This window comes from Arvicanthis niloticus, chromosome 21, assembly GCF_011762505.2.
Source record: "Arvicanthis niloticus isolate mArvNil1 chromosome 21, mArvNil1.pat.X, whole genome shotgun sequence".
Taxonomy (NCBI): domain Eukaryota; kingdom Metazoa; phylum Chordata; class Mammalia; order Rodentia; family Muridae; genus Arvicanthis; species Arvicanthis niloticus.
The window spans coordinates 27,964,375-27,991,503 of NC_047678.1; the positions used below are offsets into that span (position 1 = coordinate 27,964,375).

The 27,129-nt window shown below is 39.5% G+C and overlaps 1 protein-coding gene across 9 annotated transcripts in view; it reads right to left on the bottom strand.

The window, feature by feature from the left end:
- Rbm6 (RNA binding motif protein 6) overlaps positions 1-27,129 on the bottom strand; it is an 89,755-nt gene that overhangs the window by 3,239 nt on the left and 59,387 nt on the right. For 8 of the 9 annotated variants that reach the window (XM_076918139.1, XM_034484036.2, XM_034484039.2 and 5 more), the window contains 13 exons: positions 25,291-25,365; positions 19,442-19,502; positions 15,180-15,446; positions 14,665-14,825; positions 12,826-12,923; positions 11,758-11,800; positions 11,536-11,617; positions 11,200-11,285; positions 10,671-10,817; positions 7,867-7,962; positions 6,986-7,246; positions 3,784-3,858; positions 1,810-1,907 (listed from right to left, as the gene is read on the bottom strand). In XM_076918139.1, coding sequence (XP_076774254.1) covers positions 1,810-1,907; positions 3,784-3,858; positions 6,986-7,246; positions 7,867-7,962; positions 10,671-10,817; positions 11,200-11,285; positions 11,536-11,617; positions 11,758-11,800; positions 12,826-12,923; positions 14,665-14,825; positions 15,180-15,446; positions 19,442-19,502; positions 25,291-25,365 — 1,550 coding nt within the window. Of the gene's footprint in view, positions 1-1,809; positions 1,908-3,783; positions 3,859-6,985; positions 7,247-7,866; positions 7,963-10,670; positions 10,818-11,199; positions 11,286-11,535; positions 11,618-11,757; positions 11,801-12,825; positions 12,924-14,664; positions 14,826-15,179; positions 15,447-19,441; positions 19,503-25,290; positions 25,366-26,249; positions 26,381-27,129 lie in introns of those variants that run through there. The other variant, XM_034484041.2, reaches the window with a different exon arrangement.

Here is a 27,129-nt window from a genome sequence, read left to right on the forward strand (position 1 = left end):
CTAGAAACAGTTTTGTTTTGTTTTATGGGATAGTGTCTTATTATGACATGGCTGGCCTGGAATTCACTATGTAGACCAGGCTAGTTTTAAACTCAAAGATCCATTTATTTGCCTGTGCATTTACAGTGCTGGGACTAAAGGCATAAGGCACCAGAGAAGAAATGTTTAGTTCAGAAAGCAGAACTGACATGTTGGCTTACTGGGGTGGCTGTGGCCCTGAGTACCTTAGAGAGTCTAAACAGAAGCAAAGCGTCAGAATCTAAGAGTCAATGAGCAGGACCTGAGAAACCATGTGGACTCGTCCTGAAAAGGAAGAGGAAGCAAGTATGGCCTTTACCCAGGCACTGGGGTTGGAGTGGGGGTGAGGAGGCAGGCTCATTTCTTCTGGTTTAAAGCCATCCAGCCTCCTTCCCTTCTGCTTAGGAACCTTTTTGTCAGTTTCTTTTTCTTCTTTCCTTTCAAGGCCTCAAATACCCTTTCTTGTTATAAAAAGCCAATAGAAACTCAAGAATTGGGCTGGAGAGATGACTCAGCGGTTAAGAGAACTGACTGCTCTTCCAGAGGTCCTGAGTTCAATTCCCAGCAACCACATGGTGGCTCACAACCATCTGTAATGGTATCCGATGCACTCTTCTGGTGTGACTGAAGAGAGCAACAGTGTATTCACACATATAAAATAAATAATTAATAAAAAAAAAAACCCAAAAAACAAAAAAATCATTTTATTTAAGAAAAAGAAAGTATAGTATAATAATAATAATAATAATAAAAAAGAAACTCAAGAATTATCAGCAACTCTTTAATCCCACTACTCACTAAGCAAGGTAGACTTGATATTTTTCTTTAATCCAGTCACACCCTGCCTTTGGCAATCATCTCTCATTAGACTCACAATGTAATCATCATCATTAGTCTCTGTTTAAGTGTATCTTCTGTATGTTTAAGAATCCTTAAAGTAGATTAATACCCTATTTTAAATGATTTCCTGCTATATTAAAAATATGTTGAAAGTGAACTGGCCTCTAATCTGTTGGGCAGCCTGATTTTCTGCCACTCAAAAACATACTCCAACTGTTCAGCTCTGTTTAGCACTTGTTAAATGCACCATATGCTTTAAAAACAAAACAAAACAAAACAAATAAATCCTGTTGTACATAGTTCCCTCCAATTGAAACTTTCTCCTGTTCCCTTTCTTTCTACTTTCCTGTGAGTCACGTCATCACTTAAGCCCTCTCTACTCTATGTACACAGAGCCAAGGAAAATTATGTCTTGTCAACTTAAATATTCCTTGCACTTAGTACAGTGGCAATACAGCACAGATTATCAGCAGACTTGATGGAAATCTGGGTTATGAGATTGGGAATTGCCTGAATGGAAACAAGTAGAGGAAGTTAAGAGGTCATATTATTTTCAGCAGCAGCAAATCAATCAATACAAAACTGGAGAATGGAGATCCCACAGAAAAATAGTCCAAGAATATGACATTATCTGTCTTATAAGGAGGTACAGTATTATTGATATATAGTTTTGAGGATAGCCACTTTAGCCCTGGCTTTTAGTAGAAGCATTACAGGCAGCCAACCTTCCATGAAAACATGCATATATTCAGTGTAAAAAAAGTGGTCAAATAGCCATGGTTGTCTTATCGGAGTTCAGCTTCTAGTAACTTCAAACTAGAAGTTACTAGACAAAACTAGCTTCTAGTAACTTTATCTCTCCCTGAGAAACAAAGTAGCAAATCATTTGCAGAAGATAGTCTTCTTATTAAGTCTGTAAGCAGTGGTTGGATGAAGAATGTCTGTCCTTACCTGTCTGCTTCCCTGGAGTATTTAATCCGTTTCCTTTCTGGAGAATCAAAAGATTGTAGTTTTTCCCTTCGGTCATTTCCTTTTTCTTTAAACCTTCCCTGTGGGGGAAATGAACATGAGACATGAAATGAAATGAGACATGAAATTTCCATGTAAGAGGCTTGTGAGGGGGAAGTTGTACCCTACTCCTGATATTTTGGGGGAGGGGTTAAGGTTAGGAAGATAGGATCTTGCTGTGATCTTTGCATTTCAGCCTTCCAAGGGCTACATATGGTCAGGCTTTATTATTTTGTTTTGCCTGAGACAAGATCTTGCCTTGTAGCTTAGGTTGACCTTGATCTTATGGAATTTTTCTGCCTCAGCCTCAAAGCACAGGAAGTAGAAGCGAAGGCCACCATTCACAGGTTGATTTTTTTTTTAAGTTAAATTAAAAAAAAAAAAGCCAGTGATGTACACCTTTAATCTCAGCACTGCAAAGACACAGATAGGCTGACCTCTCTGGGTTCAAAGTCAAATTGGTCTATCTAGTATGTTCCAGGAGAGCCCAGGCTACATAGGTAAGACCCAGTCTTGAGAAAAGAAAAAGAAAAACGAAGGGTCTCACTGTGGCCCTGGCTAGCCTAGAACTCTATGTAGACCAGCATGGTTTTGAACTCACAGAAGTCCTGCCTCCTCCTCCCTACTGCTCAGATTAAAGGTATGAATCAGCCCCAGTAATTTATTTTATTTTCAATTACATGTTTGTATGGGTATATGTTTATGAGTATAAGTGTCTGTGGAGAGCAAAGGTTGGAGTATTAGATGCTGGGAACTGAATGTAGGTCCTCTATAATAGCACTGAGTTCTCTTACCCATGGAGTCATCTTTCTAGTCCCATAAATATATTCTTAATCATCACATAAGATTTATCTAATGTATTGGATGTGGTGAAGCAAGCCTTTAATCCCAGCATTTGGAAGGCAGGTGGATCTCTGTGAATTATAGGGCAGCCTGGTTTATAAAGCTGGTTCTAGGACAGCCAAGATAGTTACACAGAGAAATCCTGCCTCAAAAGACCAAAAACCAAAGGAAAAAAAAAGACCAAAATAAGTAAAGAGAAAGAGAGAGAGAGAGACACAGAGAGAAAGAGAGAGAGAGAGAGAAAGAGAAGAGGAGAAGAGAAGAGAAGAGAAGAGAAGAGAATTAAAAAAATTTTTTTGCCTGAGGCTAGTGGGCTCTGCAAATAGAAGTGAGCACCCAAACGCTGGTTAGAGACCTAGTCCATTTAGTTTTACACTAGCTACTTCCTCCAACTTAGCTTTTAAAAAAGTGAAAGATGTTATTTTCAGTAGCCCTACCTAACAATCCTTCACTTTCTCAAGTGTTTAAAAAGTAAATTGGAGAGATGGCTCAGAGGTGAAGAGCACTGTCTGCTCTTCCAGGTCCTGAGTTCAATTCCCAGCAACCACATGGTGGCTCACAACTATCTATAGTGGGATCTGATGTCCTCTTGAGGCATGAAAGTCTATATGTAGTTAGAGAACTCATATAATAAATAAATAAATCTTTAGAATTCTATTTAAAAAAAGAAACTGAATAAGAGTGTTATTTATCTCACATACCTGGAGAACAAAACATAACCTTAAAAAAAAAAAACCCAATAATTTATTAAGGTATAATTTATAAAAAATGAACACATCATTTTAAATATAGAATCAGAGTTTTGCCAAATGCATATATCTTTTCAGCTTATACTGTGGTTTTATCTTATTTACTTTTAGATAATTAATTAGTCAATAATCCTCTCATACATTATGCATGGACTGCAGTTTCACCTCCCTCCTCTTTTCTCAGTTCTTTCCCACCATATATTATGTTTAGGGACCCCTTTTCTTCTCTGTCTTTTTGTAAGGAGGAATCAGTACAATGTACAAAGTATACACCATGAGGCAAAAAGATTTGGAGCAAAGTGAGTAACTGTTCACCAAAGCTTACCTCCCGTTCTCTCCTCTCCAGATAGGCTAGCTCTTGCTCTGACTGTTTTATCTTCCGGTGAATTTCCAGGTTTTGCTGAAAAAAGAAGAAATTTTATGAGTACAAGTCTAGGAAAACAACAACAAAACATGCCTAGAAATGCTTCTAGGTCTTTCCCAGATGTTTTAGAACTGTAACTTTTGTTCTGTCTGACTCTCTTAAATTACTAATATACCTTGCAACTAACAACCCCTAACTGGTTCTACCTTAGTTTCATCAATAAGAAAAGTATATTCTGATTGACACACAAATTATATGGTAAACCACATAAGAGATTTTCACTCTAATTTATCTTTTTTTAAATGTTATGAGTATGAATCATCAAGGATTGAAGTTCCAGATGTTTTTGATCCTCTATGTGGGTGCTGGTAAGGAAACCTGGGGAAACTACAAGAAACTACAGGAAACTACAAGAACTACTAGTATTCTAAACTACTGTAGTGGTTTGAATATGAATGCCCCCATAGTTCATATATTAAATGTATGATCATTGAGGTGTGGCCCTACAGGACAGAGATTAGGAGGTGTGGCCCCTTTAGAGGAAGTATGTCACTTGGGTTGGGCTTTGGGGTTTCAAATGCTCAAGTCTAGTGTCTTCACTTTCTTTCTGTTGCCTGCCAACCGAGATATAGGAATCGCAGCTACCTCTCTAGCAGCATGTCTGCCTGTATGCTGCCATGCTTTCCACGTGACAATTATGAACTACACCTCTGAAATTGTAAGCCAGCCAAAATAAATATTTTCCTTTATAAGAGTTGCCATGAGGGCTAGAGAGATGCCTCAGAACTTAAGACCACTAGCTGCTCTTCCAGAGGTCCTGAGTTCAATTCCCAGCAACCATATGGTGGCTCACAATAATCTGTAATGGAATCTGATGCCCTCCTCTGGTGTGTCTGAAGACACTGACAGTGTGTGTATATATATATAAAATAATTAAAAAAAAAATTATGTCACCATGTCCAGCTACCCCCCCCCCCCAAAGTTGCCTTGGGATGATGTCTCTTTACAGCAACAGAACACTGACTAACACAACCACCGAACTATCTCTCCAGCCCATGGTTTATCTTCTGATTTAACCTTTCTGATGAGAAAGGGTTCTGGGCAAGCCAAAGAAAACTCACATGCCCCACTCTGCCTACAACTTTCCTATCCATCATCCCTAATCCCTAGACACTCTTTCACAGACCCAGAGAAATATGAAAAAGGAACACCAAGATTCTAAGGAACAAAAACTGTTCGGAGATTCCCTCATTCCTTGAACATGGCCGAAACTATACAAATCTTCAGGCATGTAGATGAAACACCAGGAGTCCAAAAACAGTTCTTGCACGCTCGGTAATTCTTTGTTCTGGACAATGTCATAAGAAGAGCTATAGTACATGGTCCTAAGGCTGGTTCAGTTCATGGATTTACCAGATGTTTGGCTCCTTCTTCCAACAAACTACCTTTAAATCTCCTTTCTCATTTATTAGCAATTTTTCAGGTGCTGAAATTCACATGGGTTAGTTTGATGACTCACAATCCCACCAGGTTATGGACACTTAGAGGTTGTCTATTCTAAGGAGCATCAGGAGCAATTTCTTAGAATCCTACAAGTTTTATAAAATTTCCAAGGTAGTAGCAGGGACAAGTAATGTATTTAGGAACAAAAACAGGGTTTCTCAGGTTTTGGCAAAAAAAGACTTTTAGTTCTGTACTGAGAAGTTCAAACTAGTTTTTTAAAAACCTTATGTTGCAACATCTGCTAAGAAGAAATATGGAAGAAATTACTCTGAGAACATGAGCCCATCCAAAGGCTTTATTTCTTTATAATTTGGCTTGATGGTAAGACTACAGGGAAGAATCAATATATATATATCAAAATAATGCCCCCAAATAGCTCCCGTGTTCACAACTTAAAGCAACAATCACTTCATGAAGAGACAGAGGCCTAGCGTACCTGTGGGATAACAACATGTTATCATAGCTGGACAGAACATGGTGACGCTAACAAGTACCTAAGAAGACTGGGAGCTTATCTGAGTCTCAACTGTTAGTTAATGGCAAGTTATCTATCTATAAGTCCTTTCCTCCCTACACATCTTGTGTATCTGGTTTGATAGCCATGTTGCTTATATCAGGTCTAATTACTGAAGTTCTAAGATGGAAGCAGGTAAAGTTTTTTAACAATTAATTAATTACATGTATGAATGCTTGCCTGTATGTGTATGTGCACATCATGTGCATATAGTACCCATAGAGTCCAAAAAAGGGTGGAGGCCAGAAGAGGGCATTAGAATCAGGTCCTCTGGAAGAGGAGCAAGTACTCTTAACTGCTGTGCTCTCTAAGGCCAGGTAAAACCTCTTAATTCATAGCAATTCATGAACTAAAACCAGAAGAGTGGTAGGGGCTGCCTCTGACTCTTTTGCTTGCCTTTGGGACTCTTTTCTTCCTACTAGGTTGCCTCATCCAGCCTTGCTGTGAGAATATGTGCTTGGCTTTATAGTGGCTTGTTATGCTGTATTTGGTTGATGTCCCTAGGCCTGCTTTTTTCTGAGGGGAGGTGAAAGGGTAGAGGGTGGATCTAGAGGAAAGTAGAGGTACATGATGGAAGGACACTGGGTGGAGCAGAGGGAGGGGAAACTGCAGATGAGATATAATATGTGAGAAAAGAGGCAGGCTGGAAAGATGGCTCAGTGGTTGAGAGCACTGACTGCTCTTCCAGAGGTCCTAAGTTCAATTCCCAGCAACTACATGGTGGCTCACAGCCATCTGCGATGGGGTCTGATGCCCTCTTCTGGTGTGTCTGAAGACAGCATATACATAAAATAAATAAGTCTTTAAAAAATGATTAAAAAAAAAGAGAGAGAGAGAGAGAAAAGAATAAATGAAAACCAAGACAAAACAAACAAAAAAATAATGAGTGAACCAGCAAGATGGCTCAGTGGGTAAGGGGACTTGTTATGCAAGCCTGGGTGATCTGATCCATAGAATCCATGGAAAGATGGAAGGAGAGAGTTGACATGACCTTATAGCCCTCTGAATTCCACATGTATACTCCAGCACGTGGGCACACACATATCATGTACACACACACTCAATTTCAGATGATTACAACCAAAGGAGGTTTAAGCATATTAATTTCCAGCAATGGTAAGAGTCAAAAATGTCTTCCTGAAATACCTTGTGCAGGTCTGACAGTTGTTGGTGTTTGGTAAGAACTTCTTTATTGGGAAACTGCCTTCTGCAGAGCAGACAAGCCAGTTTATTCCAGTCAGTGAGTTTGTCTTCTTCATTCTCTTTCTTGGTTAGCTCCTCTCGAGGCTGAGGCTGTGCTGTTCGAGGCTGCACAGGAGGGGCCTGTTCCTCCTCCTCATCTTCCTCATAGTCACTGTCTCCTCCATATTCACCCAGGAGACCAATTAATGGATTTACCACCTTAGGCTAGAGAAAAAAGGTTGGGGCTTAGCAAAAAATTTAACTTCTATTTTGGGGATGTTTTGATAAGGCTATCTTTTTTCTTTGTTCTAACTGATTAGGTTTGGAACATGTCCACAATTTGTTCAGTTCATCTCCCAAATGGAAGTGACACAGCTTAGTCTGACTTTGTGAAGGCCAGGAAACATGGTTTAGAAAAGAATGGACAAGAACAAGACCATAACTTAAACAGAAACAGCAGAAAGAGCAGGAGGCTGAGCACATCAAAGTGCTTGCTGTGTAAGCTGGATCACCTGAGTTTAGTACTGAAACCCACACAAAGGTAGAAGGAGAGAAACGATTCCATAAAGTTCTTCTTAAACTCTGTGCAGTGTGTAAGCACACTTATACACACACAAAGAGGAGATACTACCTTGTGTGATGAAAATACCACAAAGTAAAGAAAAAGTGGTCAAACAACAGCCTCTGATTAGTCAATAACACCCTATTAGCATGTAGCAAATTTCCTACTATTTACACTCAAGAAGGATCTTAACTTGGGATACTTAGAATCAAGGGACCAAAATCAGAGGCTTTGGGGTTCCTTCCCCTCCCAGACCAGCCTATAATATTAGAATTAGCCTTACTGGAGGAGGACTCTCTTCCTTTTTCACAGTAGGAGGCAGGGGCTTCTTAAAAACGTCTTCTTGGGGAGGCTTCCCCTCACTGGAGCTTTCTTGAAACTGACCAATGACAAAGGTTAAGTTTTACATGATAATCACTAATAAAAACTGGATTAAGGAGTTAGTTTTGATAAAATCAGTTTGTTTTTCAAATCTTCAAACATCTGCAACATTTTAGTGATTTTGAAAGAACCTTTAAAAGTGTAACAATTGGGCCTGGAGTACATGAGAGTAGAACTCTTAACATGTGAAAGGACCTCCCTAAACACATATCCACCCAAGGAAACATTTAGTGTAACTGTGTGTTTACAACATTTTAGGTACCAGACAAGGCATTAGTACATAGCAATGTTTTCTTCAGTCTTTACTTATAATCCTCCTAGACTCTAGCAGGCATTACCATTACTACTTTCAAAAGGATTAAGATTATGTTAGAGGCAGAGACAGAACCTAAACATAAAGGCAGCACAATTTCAAAGTTTCAGTTAGTAGATGCTTGGAATCAACAAAAATAAGTCTCTTCACTTTTTTTCTGAATTTTTACAAATGACAATACCAAGAAGCAGGAAAAAAGTTACACATTGCACTTCAAACAAATTCTTTCTTCTTCTTCTTTTTTAAAACATAACTGATATGAGATGACCCAGGTGTGGTGGCTTATGCCATTAATCCAGCAATGAAAAGCAGGAGTCTGAGGTTAGACTGGTCTATAGAACAAGTTCCAGGATAGCCAGGACTATACAGAGAGACTATCTTGAGGGAAAGGGTGCTAATATGAGGTGAAACTAATATAATTCTTCATAAAATAATTAGACAAGATGTGAAAATATTTATCATTTTTTATTTCTGAAATTTTATTCTAAGGAAGTAATTTAAAAAGTAAAACATTACAATGTAGAGATACCTAAGATCCTGGGACCCACCTGGAAGGAGAGAGCTGACTCCTACAACTTGTCCTATGGCCTCCAAATAGGAGGTGCCCCCCACCCCAACCCCTGTACCAGCAAATGTTATTTCTGTACAATTACACCAAGAGAAGTGTACATACAGAATCAGATACTAAAGGGACAAGGCATAAAATGAAAGGTATAGGCTGACAGGACAGCTTAGCCGGTGACCTGAGTTCAATGAAGAGTCCATATAAAGAAGAAGGAGAGCACCAACCCAACAAAACAGTCCTCTGATGGCCACACACATCCATGCCATGGGATTTGCATCCATGGCTGTGCCCCCTCCCCGCACCGCCCCCACCCCAATAACAAAGACAAAAACCCGGCTGGGCTCGGAGTAGTGGCATGCAGTGTTGGTCTACATAGAGGATTCTAGTGAGGATTAAGTTCAGAGGACAACTTGCTGGAATTCTTTCTCTCGTTCCAACATGAGTCCTCAGAATCAGATTCAGGTCATCAGGCTACACAGTAAGAACTTTTACCCATCAAGCAATCTTGCTGGTCCTTATTTTTGGTTTTTATTTTTTTAAAATAAGGCTGTAAATGCCATGGAGCTTTTGTCAATCCTCCTACCCCAGCCTTCTGAGTGTTGGGATCACAAGGATGTACACATTGCTTAATCTGAGTGTGCTTTTATTTTTTTTTTCCATTTGTAAACGGAAGAGAGTTACTATATGGGGGAAAAGGTAAGTGAACTACTACACCAGTTTTTTGGATTTTTTTTTTTTTTTTTTTTCGGAGGATCAGACTCTCCAGTGTACCACTACACTTGGCCTATCATTTTTTTTTTTTTTTTTTTTTTTTTTTTAGTTTTTGTTTTTTTCTAAAGATTTGTTTTAATTTTGTGTGTTTAGTGTTTTGTCCATGTATTTGTGTGGGTGTGCTACCTGTGTGAGCTCCTGCACATGCCATGTGCATGCCTGGGACCTTCAGAGATTAGAAAAGGGTACTGATCCCCAGAACTGGATAGAAGATTATAAGTTGACTTGTGTATGTTATGAATGTGTTGACTTGTGTATGTTTAAGCACCACATGAATGCTTGGTACCCAGGGATATCAGAAAGAAAGTTCTATCCCCTAAATTTCCAGTTACAGGCTGTTGTGAGATGCCATGTGGTTTTTGAGAATTGAACTTGGGTTCTCTGGAAGAGCTTTCAGTGCTCTTAACTACTGTTCTCTTCATTCAGATGCCCTGCCCTCATTATTTTGTTGTTTATAGAAGTTGATTTATCATATATATATAATTTATATACTTATACATATGTATGTATGTATGTATGTATGCATGTATGTATACTTGGCTTTTTGGGACAAGGTTTCTCTGTGTAGCCCTAGTTGTCCTGGAACTTGCTCTGCAGACTGGGCTGGTTTCAAATTCTAACATCCACTTGCCTCTGCCTCCAAGTGGTGGGATTAAAAGTGTGCTCCAACACTGCCCAGCTTTTTTTTTTTTTTTTTAAAATAAGATACACACACACACACACACACACAGAGAGAGAGAGAGAGAGAGAGAGAGAGAGAGAGACACCAGTGTTTTGCTTGCATACATGTCAGTGCATACACTCAGAAAAGGATTTATATCCCCCGCAGCTAACTGGAATTACAGACAGTAGTGACTCCCATGTGGGTGCTGTGGGTGCTGGGTATCAAACCTGGGTCCTCCATGAGAACTAAAGTTCTTTCCCGCTGAGCTCTCTCTCCAGCTCTTCCTAAAGAATGTTAACACCTTAAGTCTTCTTAAGAACCCTCTTTGTTCACAACTGCCATGCTTCCCACGCAACTCTGTGATAAAGATAGCAGACTTATGAGCTGTCCTACCTTGGTTACTCCTCTGTCTTTTTTCTCCTTGCTATCTCTTTTAGACATTTCTTTTTTGCTATTTGACTTTCCTTGAGTGGCAGATTTCTTCTCCTTGATCTCTTCTTCGTCAGGTGACTCAGGGTCCTGGGGCACATAGACTTCTTGCTGTGATACAGTATTAAAGAAGTAAGTCTACAGAATGCTTGTTTTTCCAGAATTTCAGGCTTAAGGAACATACTTCCCTTCAAGGCAGCAGAATGTTGCTTTACAAGCTAAAGGATCCATATCAATCTAAGAACCCATTTCAAGGGTGAGTATACATGGAGACCACCACAGATGTTCCCAGAACAGTGCTGTTCTTACCTGTAATGCCATAGGGCATTGATTTTCCATATAGGAAACAGTTCCATAAACTTTTCCACTTTTCAAGCAATGAATGAGTATCCAGAGAATAAAATACTCAGAGTAACACATTGTGGGTAATTTTCTCAAAAGACTACTGACAGAGCAAATAAAGCAAAACAAACACATAAATAAAAAAACTAACCTGGGTGTTGGGGTCATAGTAAGTTCCTGCCAAGGGGTCATAATAGTAGCCAGTAGCAGAATCATATATGTAGCAGTCAGATGATGCTACACGGAATAAAATCAGAGCCAGCATTAGTTCCTGTCAAATAAAATTGTTACTGGGGGCTTATTAAGAACAAATAAATAATTAGGGTGGTCACTTCAAACAGGTAAAGAGCTTGTATGAGATAGACTCTCACTGATGAGTTAACAATCTCTTTGCTGCCTTTGTGATCACACAGATTGTTAAGTAATGACTAGTAAGTCAGGGAGAAAAACAAACAAACAAACAAGAAAAACAAAACAAGTTACTTACACTGTTGCCCTTGTCGATTTGTATCTGAGGACCAGTCTGAATTTCTGTTTCCTCCTCTCCTATCTCGGAAATATTTTTTACCCTATTAGAGAAAGCAAAATTAGAATTATGAAAGTGTACAACAGTCACTAACCTTAACAGTCCTTTCCCTGAAGGAAATTCAGTCATCCTTTTAGTTGCCTGAATATTTTAAAACTGACATTCCCACGTGTGAAAGCATACCTGATAGTAATGCATGTGGTCGGAATGGTCCCCAGAATCATTTCTGCAATACAAAATATGACATATCAAAAACTACCTGGGGGGAATGCCTAATCATACAGATTCACTGAAATTCTTCATCATTGTGTAGAAAAATGAACCAACCTAGACAGCAAGCAGGTTAGCTGATCCAGATACTTGACTAAAAAGGCAGTGGGGTCCCTGCAAAGTAACTTATTGGAGCAAAACAATTGACTAAGTAGAGGTGCTAAGTCGAGGCACCTCTATAAACCCATCTCTCTGATGAGTTATTTCCCAGGTATCACATTTTGGTCAGGATGAATAAAGAAGAGTAACCGAATTAGACATTCAAGGATGACTGAGGCTAGAACAATGGGAAGACTATATATATACATTTACTTAGGATACTGAGAGATTTTTTTTTTTCCTGTATATTTAAACACATCAGCCAGGTGTGTTAGCCCATGGCTGTAACCTTTGCCTTCTGCAGACTGAGGCAAGAGGACTGCTGGGACTACTCTGGTCCACAAAACGAGTTCCAGGCCAGTATGGGCTATAGTGTGAGATTCTGCCTCAAAAACAAAAACAAAAACAAAACCAAAAAACCCAAAAAACAATATGCAACAAAGCACTCATAAACCCAAAACTATACTAACTTTTCTGGCTCCTAAAGATAGCAGGCAGTCAAAGCCTAAAGCATCCAGGAATAGTTTATACTTATTTATTTATCTATGTATTTATGTATGTATGCATGCATTTAGAGACAAGGTCTTGCAATGAACACTTAGCTGGCCTGGAACTTGCTATGAGATTAGGCTGGCACTGTACTCGGATTAACCTGCCTCTGTCTCCTGAGTGCTGGGATTAAAGGCGTGAGACATTATGTCCAGGTGGGAATACAATTTAAAAATAAAAACATTTCTATAATTAGAACAAAGCACACTACAGAAAAAGAGAGTGCGTAAGTATGTATCTGAAATGGCTTGTGTTGGGAAGTTACAATGCTCTACTCCCTGTCTCTTATCCAGGAAGAACAATTTCTTCCCTAAAACTGGAGTGAGGCCTTACCTTCGTTTTCCAGTGGCCAGGTTTACAGCTACCATCTTCCCATCAATGCTAAATGGTGGATCAAGATTCTGTAAAATCTTCACTACTCGAAGAGCTTCCTAAAGAACCAAAGACAAATTTGAACCCCACGATAAAAAGGGCTACATCCTTAGAAAAAGGACTGAATATAATTTTTAACCTGTTAGAAGATAAAATTACTAAGCATAATGCTTTGGTAATCATTTAAAAAAAAAAATGATTTTATGTGACCAGGTGTAGTGATGCATGACTTTAAACCCAGCACTAGAGAGACAGGGGCAGGTGAATCTTTGTGATTTTGAAGGTAGCCTGGTCTACAGATTTAGTTCTAGGATAGCTAGAGCTACATAGTCTTGTATTAAAAAAAAAAGCACCTGAGCATGTGTACGTGTGTGTATAAATATATATAAATAAAACATTTATTTTAATATATTACATTATATGTACTGGTATAATAGTTTTGTATATATTATTAAATTATACAAATGTATATAAAAACATGTCCTATGATATCATATAAAATAGAGATAACTTATTTAGATAACTTATATCTAAAAAATATATAAGTTATGTATATATAATATATGCATAAATAAAATGTTATAGTATGGGTGTTCTGCTTGCTCGTAAGTCTGTGCACACCTAGTGCCTGAGGACGCCAGATGAAGGCAGCAGATCCTTTGGACATGGAGTTATATGTGGGTGTGGTAGTCAAATCTAGGTCCTCCCAGAAGAGCTGGAAGTGCTCTTAACCGCTGAATCATCTTTGTACCCCTTTCTGGTAATACTTTTTACAGTAAGATCAGGCTGGAAAAATAACTAAGTGTGTGTGGGGGTGGTAGAGGATGTAAGGCCACATGCATGCTACATAATAAGCACCAAGCTATATTCCCACTTTTCTATTAATTTTTAACTTAGAGATGGGGGTCTCTTTGGGTTGCCTGGGCTGTCTTTGAACTTACACATGAGAGTCTTGAGCTTGCCATCTTGCTGCTTCGCTCCCTTGGGTAGTTGTTGGCATTTTTGGATGTGCCACCATGTCTAACTAAAAATAAGCCTTTGAAATTCCCTTCTCTTAGGCTGCAATTACCTTTAGATCCAGTTTACAAAGGGTCTGATAGCATATTTGAGAAATAACAATTTGCATTACTATAGAATTATGACATTTCTATAGAAAAGAGCCTTACAAGTAAAAATTCAAACTACAGGAGTTTACTAAAGCCAGACATGGTGGCACACACCTTTTATCTCTATGTTCAGGAAGGAGAAGCAGATGATTCTCTGTGAGTTCGAGGCTAGCCTGGTCTACATAGTTAGTTCTAGGACAGCCAAGGTTATGTAGAGAGACTAACTCAAAAACAAACAAACAAACAAACAAACAAACAAACGAATCTATTATATACTTTTCAGTAAAGAAGGAATGTCCTATTACTATCAAATATAAAACCACTTGTGACTAGGAAAAAAGTAAGAAAAATTTAGAAAACACACTAAAATGTAGAAGGGTTTGGTGCTAAGATTTGCTCTCAAAGTCCGTATTCCATATCTCAAAGTTCTGTCTTTTTAGGGCAGAAGCTTACTTAAATGAACATTAGTCCCAAAGGAGAGAATTCACTACTGATTCTTCCCAACCTCCTTTTCCCTTTATAAATTGAGGCAGGAGCTCATTTTATAGCCCAGGCTAGCCTTGAACTTGTCATCTACATGCTTAGGCTTCTAGAGTGCTGGGTCTGTAGGTATGCACCCCCACGCCCTGCTTTCCCAAACATTACTAGGGGTTCTTCAGTCATCAGTCCTCATTTTAAAGCAGAAAATACTCACCGCATGGGAGTCGAGGTCTATAAACCCGTAAGTGTGACCCATGGGGCCAGTCCTGTTCTTTATGATGCGGACATTGGCAGTGGTGAGATGCACATAGGGCTCCAGCACTTCAACGATCACTTCGGGTGGAGTGGAACGGTAGATGCGTTTTAGCATGATTGCTGAATGAAACGAGTACAGAAAGAGATATTAAGGAAAGAGACTTAAAAGTTTGAAGCCCCAAGAACTTAATGGCCACTTTTTAATCTACATGCTACTTTGTTCTACTAACTTTTTTAAATACAGAAATACTTCCCACTTTTCATTTTATTACCAATCCTTAAAACCTAAAATCATGTCTTACTGTATTTAAAAAAAATATGTAGTAATTTGCTATGTAGAAGATCCCTCTGACTAGTAAAGCTAGTTGAAGCCAACACCTTTGAGTTGTATACAGTTCCTCTAGTAGTGCACAGCAGCTGAATAGAGGCCACCCGTGCTTTCCAATCTGTCATGTAATTTGACAAATCACTCACTTTTGCTCTCTCCATCCTGGCGTGTCTCTCCAGACCATGACTCCTTTTCTCGGTCTCTTCGGAAAGTGAGCCCTTCCCTTCGAGAATGAGGGAAATATCTTTCTGTCTCTCTCTTCTGATGTCCCAATCTTGACTCTTGCCCTTCTTCCCGCTTCCTGAGTTCATGCTCCTTATCAGCAGGCCGTGGCTGGTTGGGCTGTTTTTCTGAGGGTACTGGTATGGATGTTTTCTGAGGTTGAGGATAGGATACTAGTTCCTGCTTGACTTCTGTCAGTAGGGAAATTTAAATAGAAAATATATAAGACTTCATGAAAATAACAAATGCCTTTAATATCATATCAGAAATACTTACAAAAAGTTTCTGATGGTTCTTGAAAAAAAGTCATTAAAAAAAAAAATTAAACAGGGTCTAGAGAGATGGTTCGGTGATTAACAGCACTTGCTGCTCTAGCAGAGAACTTGGTTCAGTTCCCAGCATCACATGTCAGTTCATAGTCATCTGTAATTCCTATTCCAGGGAATCCTATTTATTTTTCTGACATCTATTCATAACAAACATTCAAGTGGTGCACATACATATGTGTAGGCAAATATACACATAAATTAAAAAAGAATTAATCACAGGTCTGGAGAGATTGCTTGTCAGTAAAGAGTGCTTGCTGTTCTTCCAGAGGACCTGTGTTTGTTTTCTAGCATGTGTATGAGGCTAGGCAGCTAATATTTGTCTCTTTGGCTTCTATAGCCCCTACACACAGGTGGTTTACACTCACACAGACACGTAAAGATAAATTTTAAAATAAAACACCAAATTCTAATTGGAAGCTGAAGAATGGCTCAGAAGAAGAGTAGTTTTGTAAAAATGCAATACATTTAAAAACAAAAACAAAAGCTTAGCATGAGGGCCCATGCCTTTAATCCTAGAACTCAGGAGGCAGCAGCTGGCAGATCTCTATAAGTCTGAAGCCAGGACAGCCAAAACTGTTATACAGAGAAATACTATCTCAACAAACCAAACCAAACCAAACCAAACCAAACCAAACCAAACCAAACCAAACCAAACCAACAAAAGGCAAGGGCCTGGAGAGATGGCTCTGTGGTTAGGAATACTAGCTGCTCTTCTAGGAAACCTGGGTTTGGTTCCCAGCACCCACTTGATAGCTCACAACCACCTATGACTCCAGTTACAGTTGCAGTTCTTGACTCTGTGGGCACCATATGCACATGGGTCACAGTCAGACATGCAGACAAAACCCATACATACAAAGAAAAATGAAAAGAAAAGCATCATCAAACAAACAAAAACTAACAATAAAAGTAATCATTTAAATGCTTACACACATACAATAAATTCATCTTTCTTTCTTTCTTTTTTTTTTTTTTTTTTTTTTTTTGGTTTTTTGAGACAGGGTTTCTCTCTGTAGCCCTGGCTGTCCTGGAACTCACTCTGTAAACCAGGCTGGCCTCGAACTCAGAAATCCGCCTGCCTCTGCCTCCCAAGTGCTAGGATTAAAGGCGTGCGCCACCACCGTCCGGCTCAATAAATTCATCTTAATACCTGCTGGGCCTGATTATTATTACCAACTATAGAAGCATATATAGGAACAAACACTTGAGAGGTTTAGCATGATGATCATGAGTTTGAGGCTGGCTGGGTTACATAGTGAGATCCTGTCTCAAAAAGATAAACTAAACAGCTGGTTATGACAGCACACATCTGTAACAATACCACAGTACTTGGGAAGTACAGGCAAGAGAACAAGAAGTTCTTCTAGGTCTACACAGTGAGTTCAAAGGCAACCTGGGCTATATTAGACTATGTCCCAAAATCAAAATCAGTATTTGGGAGACCAAGGCAGGAAGATCTTTGTGATTTCAATGCCAGCCTGGTCTACATAATGAGAACCTATATAGGTCCTGTGCTAGAGCCTCAATATATGGAGAGAAAAAGAGAAAGGGGAAAATAATAAAGCGTAAGGGAATAGGAAGAGAAGGAAAAACAACGTAGGCACAAAATTAGCAAAAGTTAATGGCTGCTAAGAACTCAGTGACACATACCCAAAGAACATGTCTAGAAGCCTGACTTCTTCCACTGTCATTATACAGCCTATGGAAGACTATTTGTTTAGAGGTATATTTCTGTGATTTTCTTCTCATAATTAAAGATGTTTTCATTTGTTTAGTCTGCACATATCGCTGTATGTATGTCACGGCACATGTGTAGAAGTCAGAGAATACTGTCAGGAGTTACCCAATGAGCCTTTTCTACTGTTAGTCTTCTTTCTGTTTTTATTTTTGTAATTCATTCATTCTTACTAAGGAAGCCATGTGGCTCAAAAAGAGATACCCTGTAGAAACACTGTAGTGGTTATTTAATACTAATAGCAGATGATCAGTGAATATATATGATTGCATTTCTCCTCTTCCTTTTCCTTGTGTTTGTGATATACTGAGGATCAAACCCTTATGCAAGTACTATAGGCTTGGCTCTGATAACTGCTATGTAAGGTCTAACGCGACCCCCTGCGCCTTGCAGCCGTGGGAGAGAAAACACGAGACGCAGAGTTCAGGTAGTTACTGCAAAACGAGGCTTTAATCTGTCTCACACAGGTGGGAAAACGCGGAGAGGAGCGGAAGGGGAGAGCTGTGGACGGGGTCTAGCTTAAGTACAGTCTAGAGTGACGTATTCACTTCTGATTGGCTGTTCGCTCACCACCCAATATTTTGCCTCGGGATTGGCAGTGACTTTGGCACGCCTTTCTGTCTAGCAACTGCACAGATAATTGTTTACATCTGGAGAAGACACGAGGCTAGCGCCAACTTGGGGTGACAGATTATATTGCGGCTCCTAACAGTAAGGGTTTTCATAAACCATCTGCCCAAGTACCTTAAGAAGTCTTTCTTGAGTTGAATGCTAGACAAATAGGCTACCAACTCTATACTGTACTTGGGGGAGAAAATAAATAAACAGGGCAGTATTGGCACACACCTAATCCTAGGACTCAGGAGGGCAGGGGGATTTCCTAGTTCAGGGATGACTTGCTCTAAAGAGCAAGTTCTAGGACAGTCAGGGCTACATAGTGAGACCCTCAAAAAATGAAACAAACAAACAAAAAAACCAACATCATCATCTTTAAGACAGGGTTTCACTATGTAGACCAGGCTGGCCTCTAACTCATAAAAGATAAACCTATCTCTGCTTCATGAGTACAGTATTAAACATGTACAAACATGCCTGCTCCTCTCCAAATTTTTAAATTAGTGTGTTTATACGTGACCTGTATGTAACTACCACAGTGCACATGTTGAAGTCAGAAACATCTATCAGGAGTCTGTTCTCTATTCCTACCTTGTTGAGCCAAGGTCTCTCTTGTTTTGGCTGCACTGCATACTTTAAGCTAGCTGGTCAGTCAGCTTCTCATCTCATCACAGACCTGTGCCAGTATTACAGAAGTGTGTTTCTGTTTCTGGCTTTTTTTTTTTTAAATATTTATTTATTTACTTATTTATTTTATGTGTATGAGTACACTGTTGCTGTCTTCAGACACTTTAGAGGAGGTCATCAGATCCCATTACAGATGGTTGTGAGCCACCATGTGGTTGCTGGGAATTGAACTCAAGACCTTTGGAAGAGCAGTCAGTGCTCTTAACCACTGAGCCATGACTCCAGCCCCTGTTTCTGGCTTTTTAACATGGGTTCTGGGAACTGAAACCACACTTCTCATTGAGGCATCTTGCCAGATCTGAACTATATTTTTTAAAGCTTCACAGATTAGTTTATAGGGTGTCAATTCCTTTTTTCTCTCCTTCCCTCATCTTCTCTCTCTCTCTCTTTTAAAAAATAATACACTTTCCCCCCTAATCTTTAGTTTTGGTTAATGGGAACTTTCAACCTTTGATTCCTGACAATGCTCTTGCTAAGTAGCACATATTGGCCTCAAACCCTTGATTGTCCTGCTGTAGTGTCTCAAGTACTAGGAGTATAGGCTGGGTCAATTAAAATATATAATTTTAAATTATGTATATGTATCTGTCTGAGTGTATCTACACATGTTCAAGTGCCTAGGGAGGCCAGAAAAACAACTTTGGAGTTGGAATTAAAGGCAACTGTAAGCTGCCTTATGTGGGTGCTGAGATCCAAAGTCAGGACCCTGAAAGAACTGTTTATTTTCTTAACCACTAAGCCATCTCTCTAGCCCCTGAGATATCTATTTTTTAAGAATAAAATAAAAATAAATGATTTGTTCATTGTTTAAGACACTTACCTTCCTTTGGGCCCTTGCAGAATGAACAAGAAGACTGATGCCCACCAGTGCTAGCCTTACACTGCAGGGAAAGAGGAAAGACTAATGTGACCCAAACCATTTTTAGAAACTGTCATGAATATCCAACACAGTAAGAACTGCCCAAACTGAGAAAGAAAAAAAGGAATATCCTAGGATACCCTCAAAGTATTTGATAGCTCCATTTATTAACAATGGCAAACTGATCCTGCTGCTTACCAGTTGAAGTGTTTTGTGCTCCAACAACAGAGGTAGTATCTTAACTTGGCAGGTAGGCATAGTTAAGTATTATAAAACTTACATATTTTAAGTATACAGTTTAATAACATTTAGTGTGTAGTACAACCACTGCCATAATTTTATTTAAAATCATTTTCATCATTCCCAAAGGAACTCTTGAAGTTATTTTCCACCCTTAATACCAGGCCCATAAAACTATCCAATATACGGTCATCTGCCTGGGATAACAATTTTCAGGTTCATCTAACTTGTAGCATGTATTAGTATTTAAATTCATTTTATTACCAAGTGATATTTAAAAACAATCTACTCCAGGGAGTGGTGGTGTACAACTTTGATCCCAGTAATTGTGAGGCAGAGGCAGGCAGATCTCTGCAAGCTTGAGGCCAGCCTGGTCTACAGAGTGAGTTCCAGGACAGCCAAGGTTACACAGAGAAACTGTGTCCTGTAAAATAAAAACAACAACAAAACCCAAAATCCCAATAACCTTGGTCCTAACTAAGACAGAGTTTCTCTGTATAGCCCTTGCTGTTCTGGAACTCAAGAGATCATCCTGCCTCTGCCTCCTGAGTACTGAGATTAAAGGTTTGTACCACTGCCCTCCTACCCTAGTGATAAATCGACTTCTGATAAGGCTTCAAAGTGATTCATGTGAAAGTTTCTTCACATGAATATTAAGAATTGAAGATCCCATATAACAAACAACAAAGTTCCACTCTTAACATCACACACACAAAATGAACTAACAAAGACTAATGATATATCTTTGTGGTACGGTCGTCAGCACCATAATATAATCAAAACACCTAAATAGATCAAACACCTAAATATGCCAGGTATAGTAACACATACCTTTATTCCCAGTATTTGGGAGGCTGGGACAGACAATCCCTAAGAGCTACATAATGAGACTCTGTCTTACAACCAACCACCTACTAACCAACCAACTCACTCCATCTCTGGAGTGAAATAGTCAAACTTTTACAATAAAACACAGTGTTAAATCTTCGTAGATCATATGGGGGTAATTTATATTTAGCAACAAAACCCCAAATAATTCAACTGAAAAGGTCAAAGAATCATTGAACTTTTCTCCTAAGAAGATATACAAATGGTTACACAGAAGATATGATATATATCATTAGTCTTTAGGGCAACACAAATCGTAACAGTGAGATAGCTCAATGGGTAAACAGATGTGCTGTCAAAACTGAAGACCTGAGTTTTATCCCCAGAAACCATATGATAGAAGGCAAGAACCAACTCCTGCAAGCTGCTCTAACCTCTTCCCTTTCGACCTGACATGTGTTCACACACACGAAAATAAACAATGTAATTTAAAAATTATAAACTGTGGGGGGCTAATGGATAAAGTGGGCAAAGACTTCTGTTGCCAATTATGACAATCTGAGTTCAATCCCCAGTAGCAGCACAGTGAAAGGCAAGCACCTACTGCCAAAATTTGTTCTCTGACTTCCACATGGTGCCATTGCAGGTGGGTACCCAAATATTCACACAATGCAAATAAAACAAATTTTAAATTATAAAATGCTACTATATGCCAACTAGGGTGGCTATCAATAAAAAATAGTAAATGTCAAATTCGTGCAAGAATGTAGAAACTTTGAAATCCTTTTGCACTGCCAGTGAGGATGTATATGACACAGCAGCAGGGTATAGAAAATGGTTTGGTAGTTCCTCAAAGAGTTAAATATAAACTTATTACTATGACCCAACAATTCCCTTCTTGGGTACATATATGCAAAGAATTATAAGTAAGTGTCCAAAGAAAAACTAGTACAGAAGTTTAATTATTCACAATAGTTAAGAGGCAGAAAAAAACAAATGTGTATCAATTGATGAGTAATAAAAAATGATATAAATCTGTATAATATTCAGCTACAGAAAAGAATGAAGCAGTGATTAATGCTCTGATTTCTGATTTCATTGTATGAAATGTCCAGAACAGGCAAATCCAGAAACAGAAAATTAGTGACAAACTAGGACCTAAAAGAAGGTAGTATGAGGAAGTGACTGATTCATCAATCATACTGCAGGTAATTAAAAATGTGAAGGGGGGAGGAAAAGGAAGAAGAAGGAGGAGGAGGAGGAGAAGGAGAAGAAGAAGGAAGGAAGGAAGGAAGGAAGGAAGGAAGGAAGGAAGGGGAGGGGAGGGGAGGGAAGGAGGAGGAAGAGGAGGAGGAAGAAGAGGAGAAGGAGAAGGAGGAGAAAACAAAAAGAAAAAAAATGTGAAGGGCTAGGAATGTAGCATGGCTGTCCGTGTGGCTGTCTAGGAATATAGCATGCATGGCTGTCCGTGTGCCTGTCTGGGATGAACCAGGTCCGGTGTTCAACCTATGGCATCTTATAAACCAGATATGGTGGTGTGCATGCGACCACAGCACTTGGGAGGTGGAGGTACGACAATCTGAAGATCAAGGTGATCATGGCTATACAACAACTTTGAGGCCAGATTGGACCATAAAGCTCCATCTTTTTCTTTTGTTGTTGTTGGGTTTTGTTTTGGAGACAAGGCCTTATTATGTAGTCCTGACTGTCTTAGAACTTGCTATGTAGACCAGATTGGCTTCTAACTCACAGAGGTCCACCTTCCTCTACCTCCCAAGTGCTGGGATTAAATGGGTACACTGTTACCATCCAGTGAGACTCAATAGCAGAATACTTGTTTAGCATACATCAAGTCTAATGTTTGGTCACCAGCAATCCCCAGCTCAACCTCTGGGGGCGGGGAAGAGTTCTGGAGCTAGATGGTATTAATGATTGCACAATATTGTGAAGGTACTTAATGTGACTCTGAATTATGTGGGGTTTTTGTTGTCTGTTTTGTTTTGTATTTGAGATAGGGTCAAGGTCCAGAATGTTCATGAATTTGTGATCTTCCTGCCTTAGTTTCCTGCTATTGTTTTATTTCTGTTGCTGTGACAAATACTCAGACAAAAAGAAACATAAGGGAGAAAAAAAGTGTTTATTTTGCTTACAACTCCAAGTTACACCTCATCATTTCAAGAAGTCAAGGCGTAAACTTAAGCAGCTAGTTACACCATATCCACAGTCGAGAACATAAATCCATCCTTGCTTGTTTTGCATCAGCTAGGTTTCTCTTCTCTCATACATTTCAAGACTCCCTGTCAGGTGGGAGTGATGGTGCATGCCTTTAATCTCAGCACTCAAGGCAGGGAGATATCTAAGACTGAGGTCAGCTTGGTCTACAAGGCTAGATCCAGAACAGCTAGGGCTGCACAGAGAAACACTGTCTCAAAAAACAATAACAAAAACAAACCTCTCTGCCTAGGGAATGGTTTAGCCCACAATGGATAGATATCCCTATATCAATTACAAACTAAGACAATCCCCATAGACATTTCCACAGGCTAATCTGGTCTAGAAAATTCTTTATTATTAAGACTCTCTTCGGGCTGGAGAGATGGCTCAACAGTTAAGAGCACTGGCTGCTCTTCCAAAGGTCATTGAGTTCAATTCCCAGCAAGCACATGGTGGCTCACAACCATCTGTAATTGGATCTGATGCCCTCTTCTGGTGTTTCAAGGACAGTGTGCTTACATACATTAAATAAATAAATAATAAAATAAATCTTAAAAACAAAACAAAACAAAACAACAACAACAAAAAACCCCTCTCTTCCCAGGGCTTGGAGAAAAGGTTGAGCAGTTGAGAACACTTGCTCTTAAAGAGGACCCAGATTTGATTCAAAGCACCTACATGGTGGCTCATAGTTCTCTGTAACTCGAATTCCAGGGGACACAATGCAATCTTCTGTCATCCATGGACAACGAGCACACAAGCCATGTACTGGCAAAACAACCATTTACAAAAAGATTTAAAAAAAAAAAAAAAGATTTAATAATAGAGATTGAACCCAGGGTATCAACATGCTAGGTTGAGTATTCTACTACTGAGCTATATTCCCCCAGACCTAACATACACGCATATATGTTTTGGAGTATGTGTGTGTGCCCGTGCCCACGCACAACTTTAAGTATCACTTCTCAATAACTTTGGATTCTGAGACAAGTCATCTCACTGGCCTGGGTCTAAAAGTAGGACAGGCTAGCTGGCCAGGGAGCCCTGGGAAGATGCCTATCTCTACTTCCCAGTGCTGATTACAAGTATGTGCCATGTGATTTCGTTTTGTTATGGGTCCTGAGGATCAAACTCAGGTCCTAATGTTTACGTAGCAAGTTCTTCACTGATTAAGCCGTTTCTCCAAACCATACATATTTACTGTGTACATATTATGTGTGCACACATGTGTGTATGGGCAGACACTAGAAGATGATGTCAGGTGTTTTTCTCCATTATTCTCCATCTTATTTTTTGAGAGAGGGTCTGAATAAAAGACCTGCAGTTCAGTGGTTCATCTATGCTAGTTGCAAGTTAATCTGCAAGTTCCTGGGACTTACTTGTCTCTGTCCACCTCTCCCCATGCTGGAGTTACAGGCAGGTACATCTGTCCTGGATAGCTTTTTGTTTGTTTGTTTTGTTTTGGTCAATTTTAGACAAGCTAGAGTCATCTGGGGAGAGGAATCCTCAAGAAAATATATCTATTAGATTGCTAGGACAAATTTCTAGGACATTTTCTTAATTAGTGACTGATATGGGGGGCCTAGCCCATTGTAGGCACTGCAGCTCCCTGGTAGGTGTTTCTGGGTTTTACTGTATAAGAAAGTAAAGTGAATTAAGGCATGGGGAGAAAGACAGTAAATAGCATTCATCTACGGCTTCTGCTTTAGTCTTTGCCTCCAAGTTGCTGACTTGAATTTCTGCCTTGACCCCCTCCCTTCACAATGCAATATAACTGTAGGATAAAATAAAACCTTTCCTCTCTAAGTTAATTTTGGTCATGGTGTTTTATCACAACAATAAAGAGAAAAATGGAAAAATAGGCTCTACATGGGTTTTATATGGGAAATAGACAGTAAACTTAGGTCTTCTTGCTTCCACAGCAAGTGCTCTTAACCATTTTCCCAGGTATGTATGTACACACACACACACACACGCCCTCTATGTATATATATGTATATATGTATATACATGTATCTGTATGTACATGTATATGTAAAAATGTATAGATGTGAATATATATACACACATTCCCACTTGATAAACCATGCATCATAAACTTTATACATTTTTTGTAAATAATTTTTTTGTTGTAGTGGTTATTTTTGAAACATCACTGTGTATGCCTGGCTGGCATACATTTTCTAGACCAGCTGGGTTTGAACTGAGAGATTTACCTGTCTCTACCTCACAAGAGCTGCTGGGATTAAAGGCATGCACTACCACACTTACCTTGTAGTTAATTTCAAACTAGTAGCAATAAAAACTGACATTGAATTTTCAGTCTCATTGCAGTAAGACCTCCAATAAGAGTATGGCTTAAAATTTTCATAGGTAGCATACCCAGAGACATGGAGATGTGGAATGTTCATTTCTTTTCTTTTAAAGACTATTTTATTGAGTGCAATGCAAGGAAACAGTGGGCTAGGTGGTATGTAGAATAGTGTCTCTGGAGTGCTTATTTCTAAAACAGAATTTTTAGTACTTACTCGTTTGCAGTACCAAAAATCTGGACTTGGCACATACTCAAGAGTGACTTCTTTGTCATGGATCATTAGAGTTCCCTGTAAAAAGAAAGACAAAAAAGCCATTAACTATAACCCTTAGAGTAACAGAGATAGGAAGGCACAGATGGCCTTTCCAATCCCTAAGCTGAAACAATTGATGAAAAATACATGAGATGGCCGTTTGTTTTATGCCACAGACTTGGAATAGTGTGTGTGGCAAAGTGAGATTAACTTTAAGGATGTGGGTGGGAGAAGGTAAAACTTGTCTTCCGCCTTGCTTCCAGCAGACCAGGGCACTGTCCTTGTGTAGGCTATGCCCAGTCACTTCTCCAGGTCTTGTAGAACACTCTCCTGAGTTCTCCTGAGCAAGTGCCCCATTCCTCACTCCCACACTAGTAAGCACAGGCATAGGTTCTCTCTCAATTACCTTCTTTTCTATGGCTAACATGTCTCCCTGGAGAGGTAATAAGCTAGCAACTTTGATGTCTAACATACTGGTTGTACAGCCAAAGCGCCAGGAGAAAGTACAACAACACTGAAGACAGGAAGAAAGGAGGAAGGTGAAAGTTTCACAGCAGATTATATTCTTAATAGCAGCAAACTGTGAATGGCCAGTAGCAGCAACACTGGTGGTGCTGGTGGTGGTGGTGTTACAAGGACAGCGGCGGCGGTATCACCATTCAGATTTGGAGCCTACAGAGCAAGCTAACCCTAAATCTGCGGAGCCTCTGGGAAAGCTGGCACAGGAACAGGTGGGACAAGGGGTCTCAACAAACCTCTACTTACAGAGCTTCCCTGCCTGTTTTGGATAAGTCACAAATTCTACTTCACATTAAAAAATGTTTTAATAAATATGAGTCAGCCAATATATTGGAGCAGAAAGGGGAAGGATCTCTGCTTACTGACAAGGGACTCTCACCCACGCTGGTAATTGAACTAACCGAAGATGCGACTCTGGAACTAGCCCCTGCGCTGTGTTCACTCTCCGCCCTCTAGGGTCCTCTGTGTCTCCTCAGACAGGGCTCTGAATTATACAAGTCATTTCCTTGCAATTGGACCTCAGTTTCTTGCTTGAATCCATACATCTGTCAAATAATGCTTTACCTCTCTGCTTTTTGCACCAAAAGAGTCAAGAGAAATACATAGAATAAGATTATTGTCTTATTAAATAAAACCAAAGGAAAACTGTCCACCTAACTGGTCTTAGCATCTAGTTTCTGACAAACTGCTTCAGTATTGCTCTAAAAGTTAAAGAACAATACCAATAAAAATTGCTAACATATACTAAGCATTTACTCAGAGCCAGAAACTGATAAGTGTGCTATATATATTACTTAATCCCCTAAATGATCCCATGAAGCAACACACTTACTTTACAAATAAGGAACCATGTTCAGAGAGGCTGGATGACCAGCTACTGAATGTCAGCACTAAATTCATTTACGACTACAGAGAAGGTCCTCTTGGCTCATTTATTTATCAACTTGTGCTTGGTATTAGGAGCAGACAATCTACCCCCAGGAGTCAGTCAGGAAGAGATCTGTATGAAGGGAGAGTCAGAGTTGCATGTAGGAAAACTGGTCAGTGCAACACCTTTCCAAACCAGAAGATAGTGTATCTTGGAGCGTCTCATTTGGGAGACCATGGGTTGGTTCCCCCAAAGCTCAGGAGTTAGAAGAAGGAAGATTATTAGTTCAAAACCAGCTTGGTCTACATAGCAAATTCCAGGCCAGCCAAGGCTAACAGGAAAACCCTGAACAAACAAACAAACAACCCAGGCTGGTAAGACAGCTCAGTGCATAAGGTGCTTACCACCACACC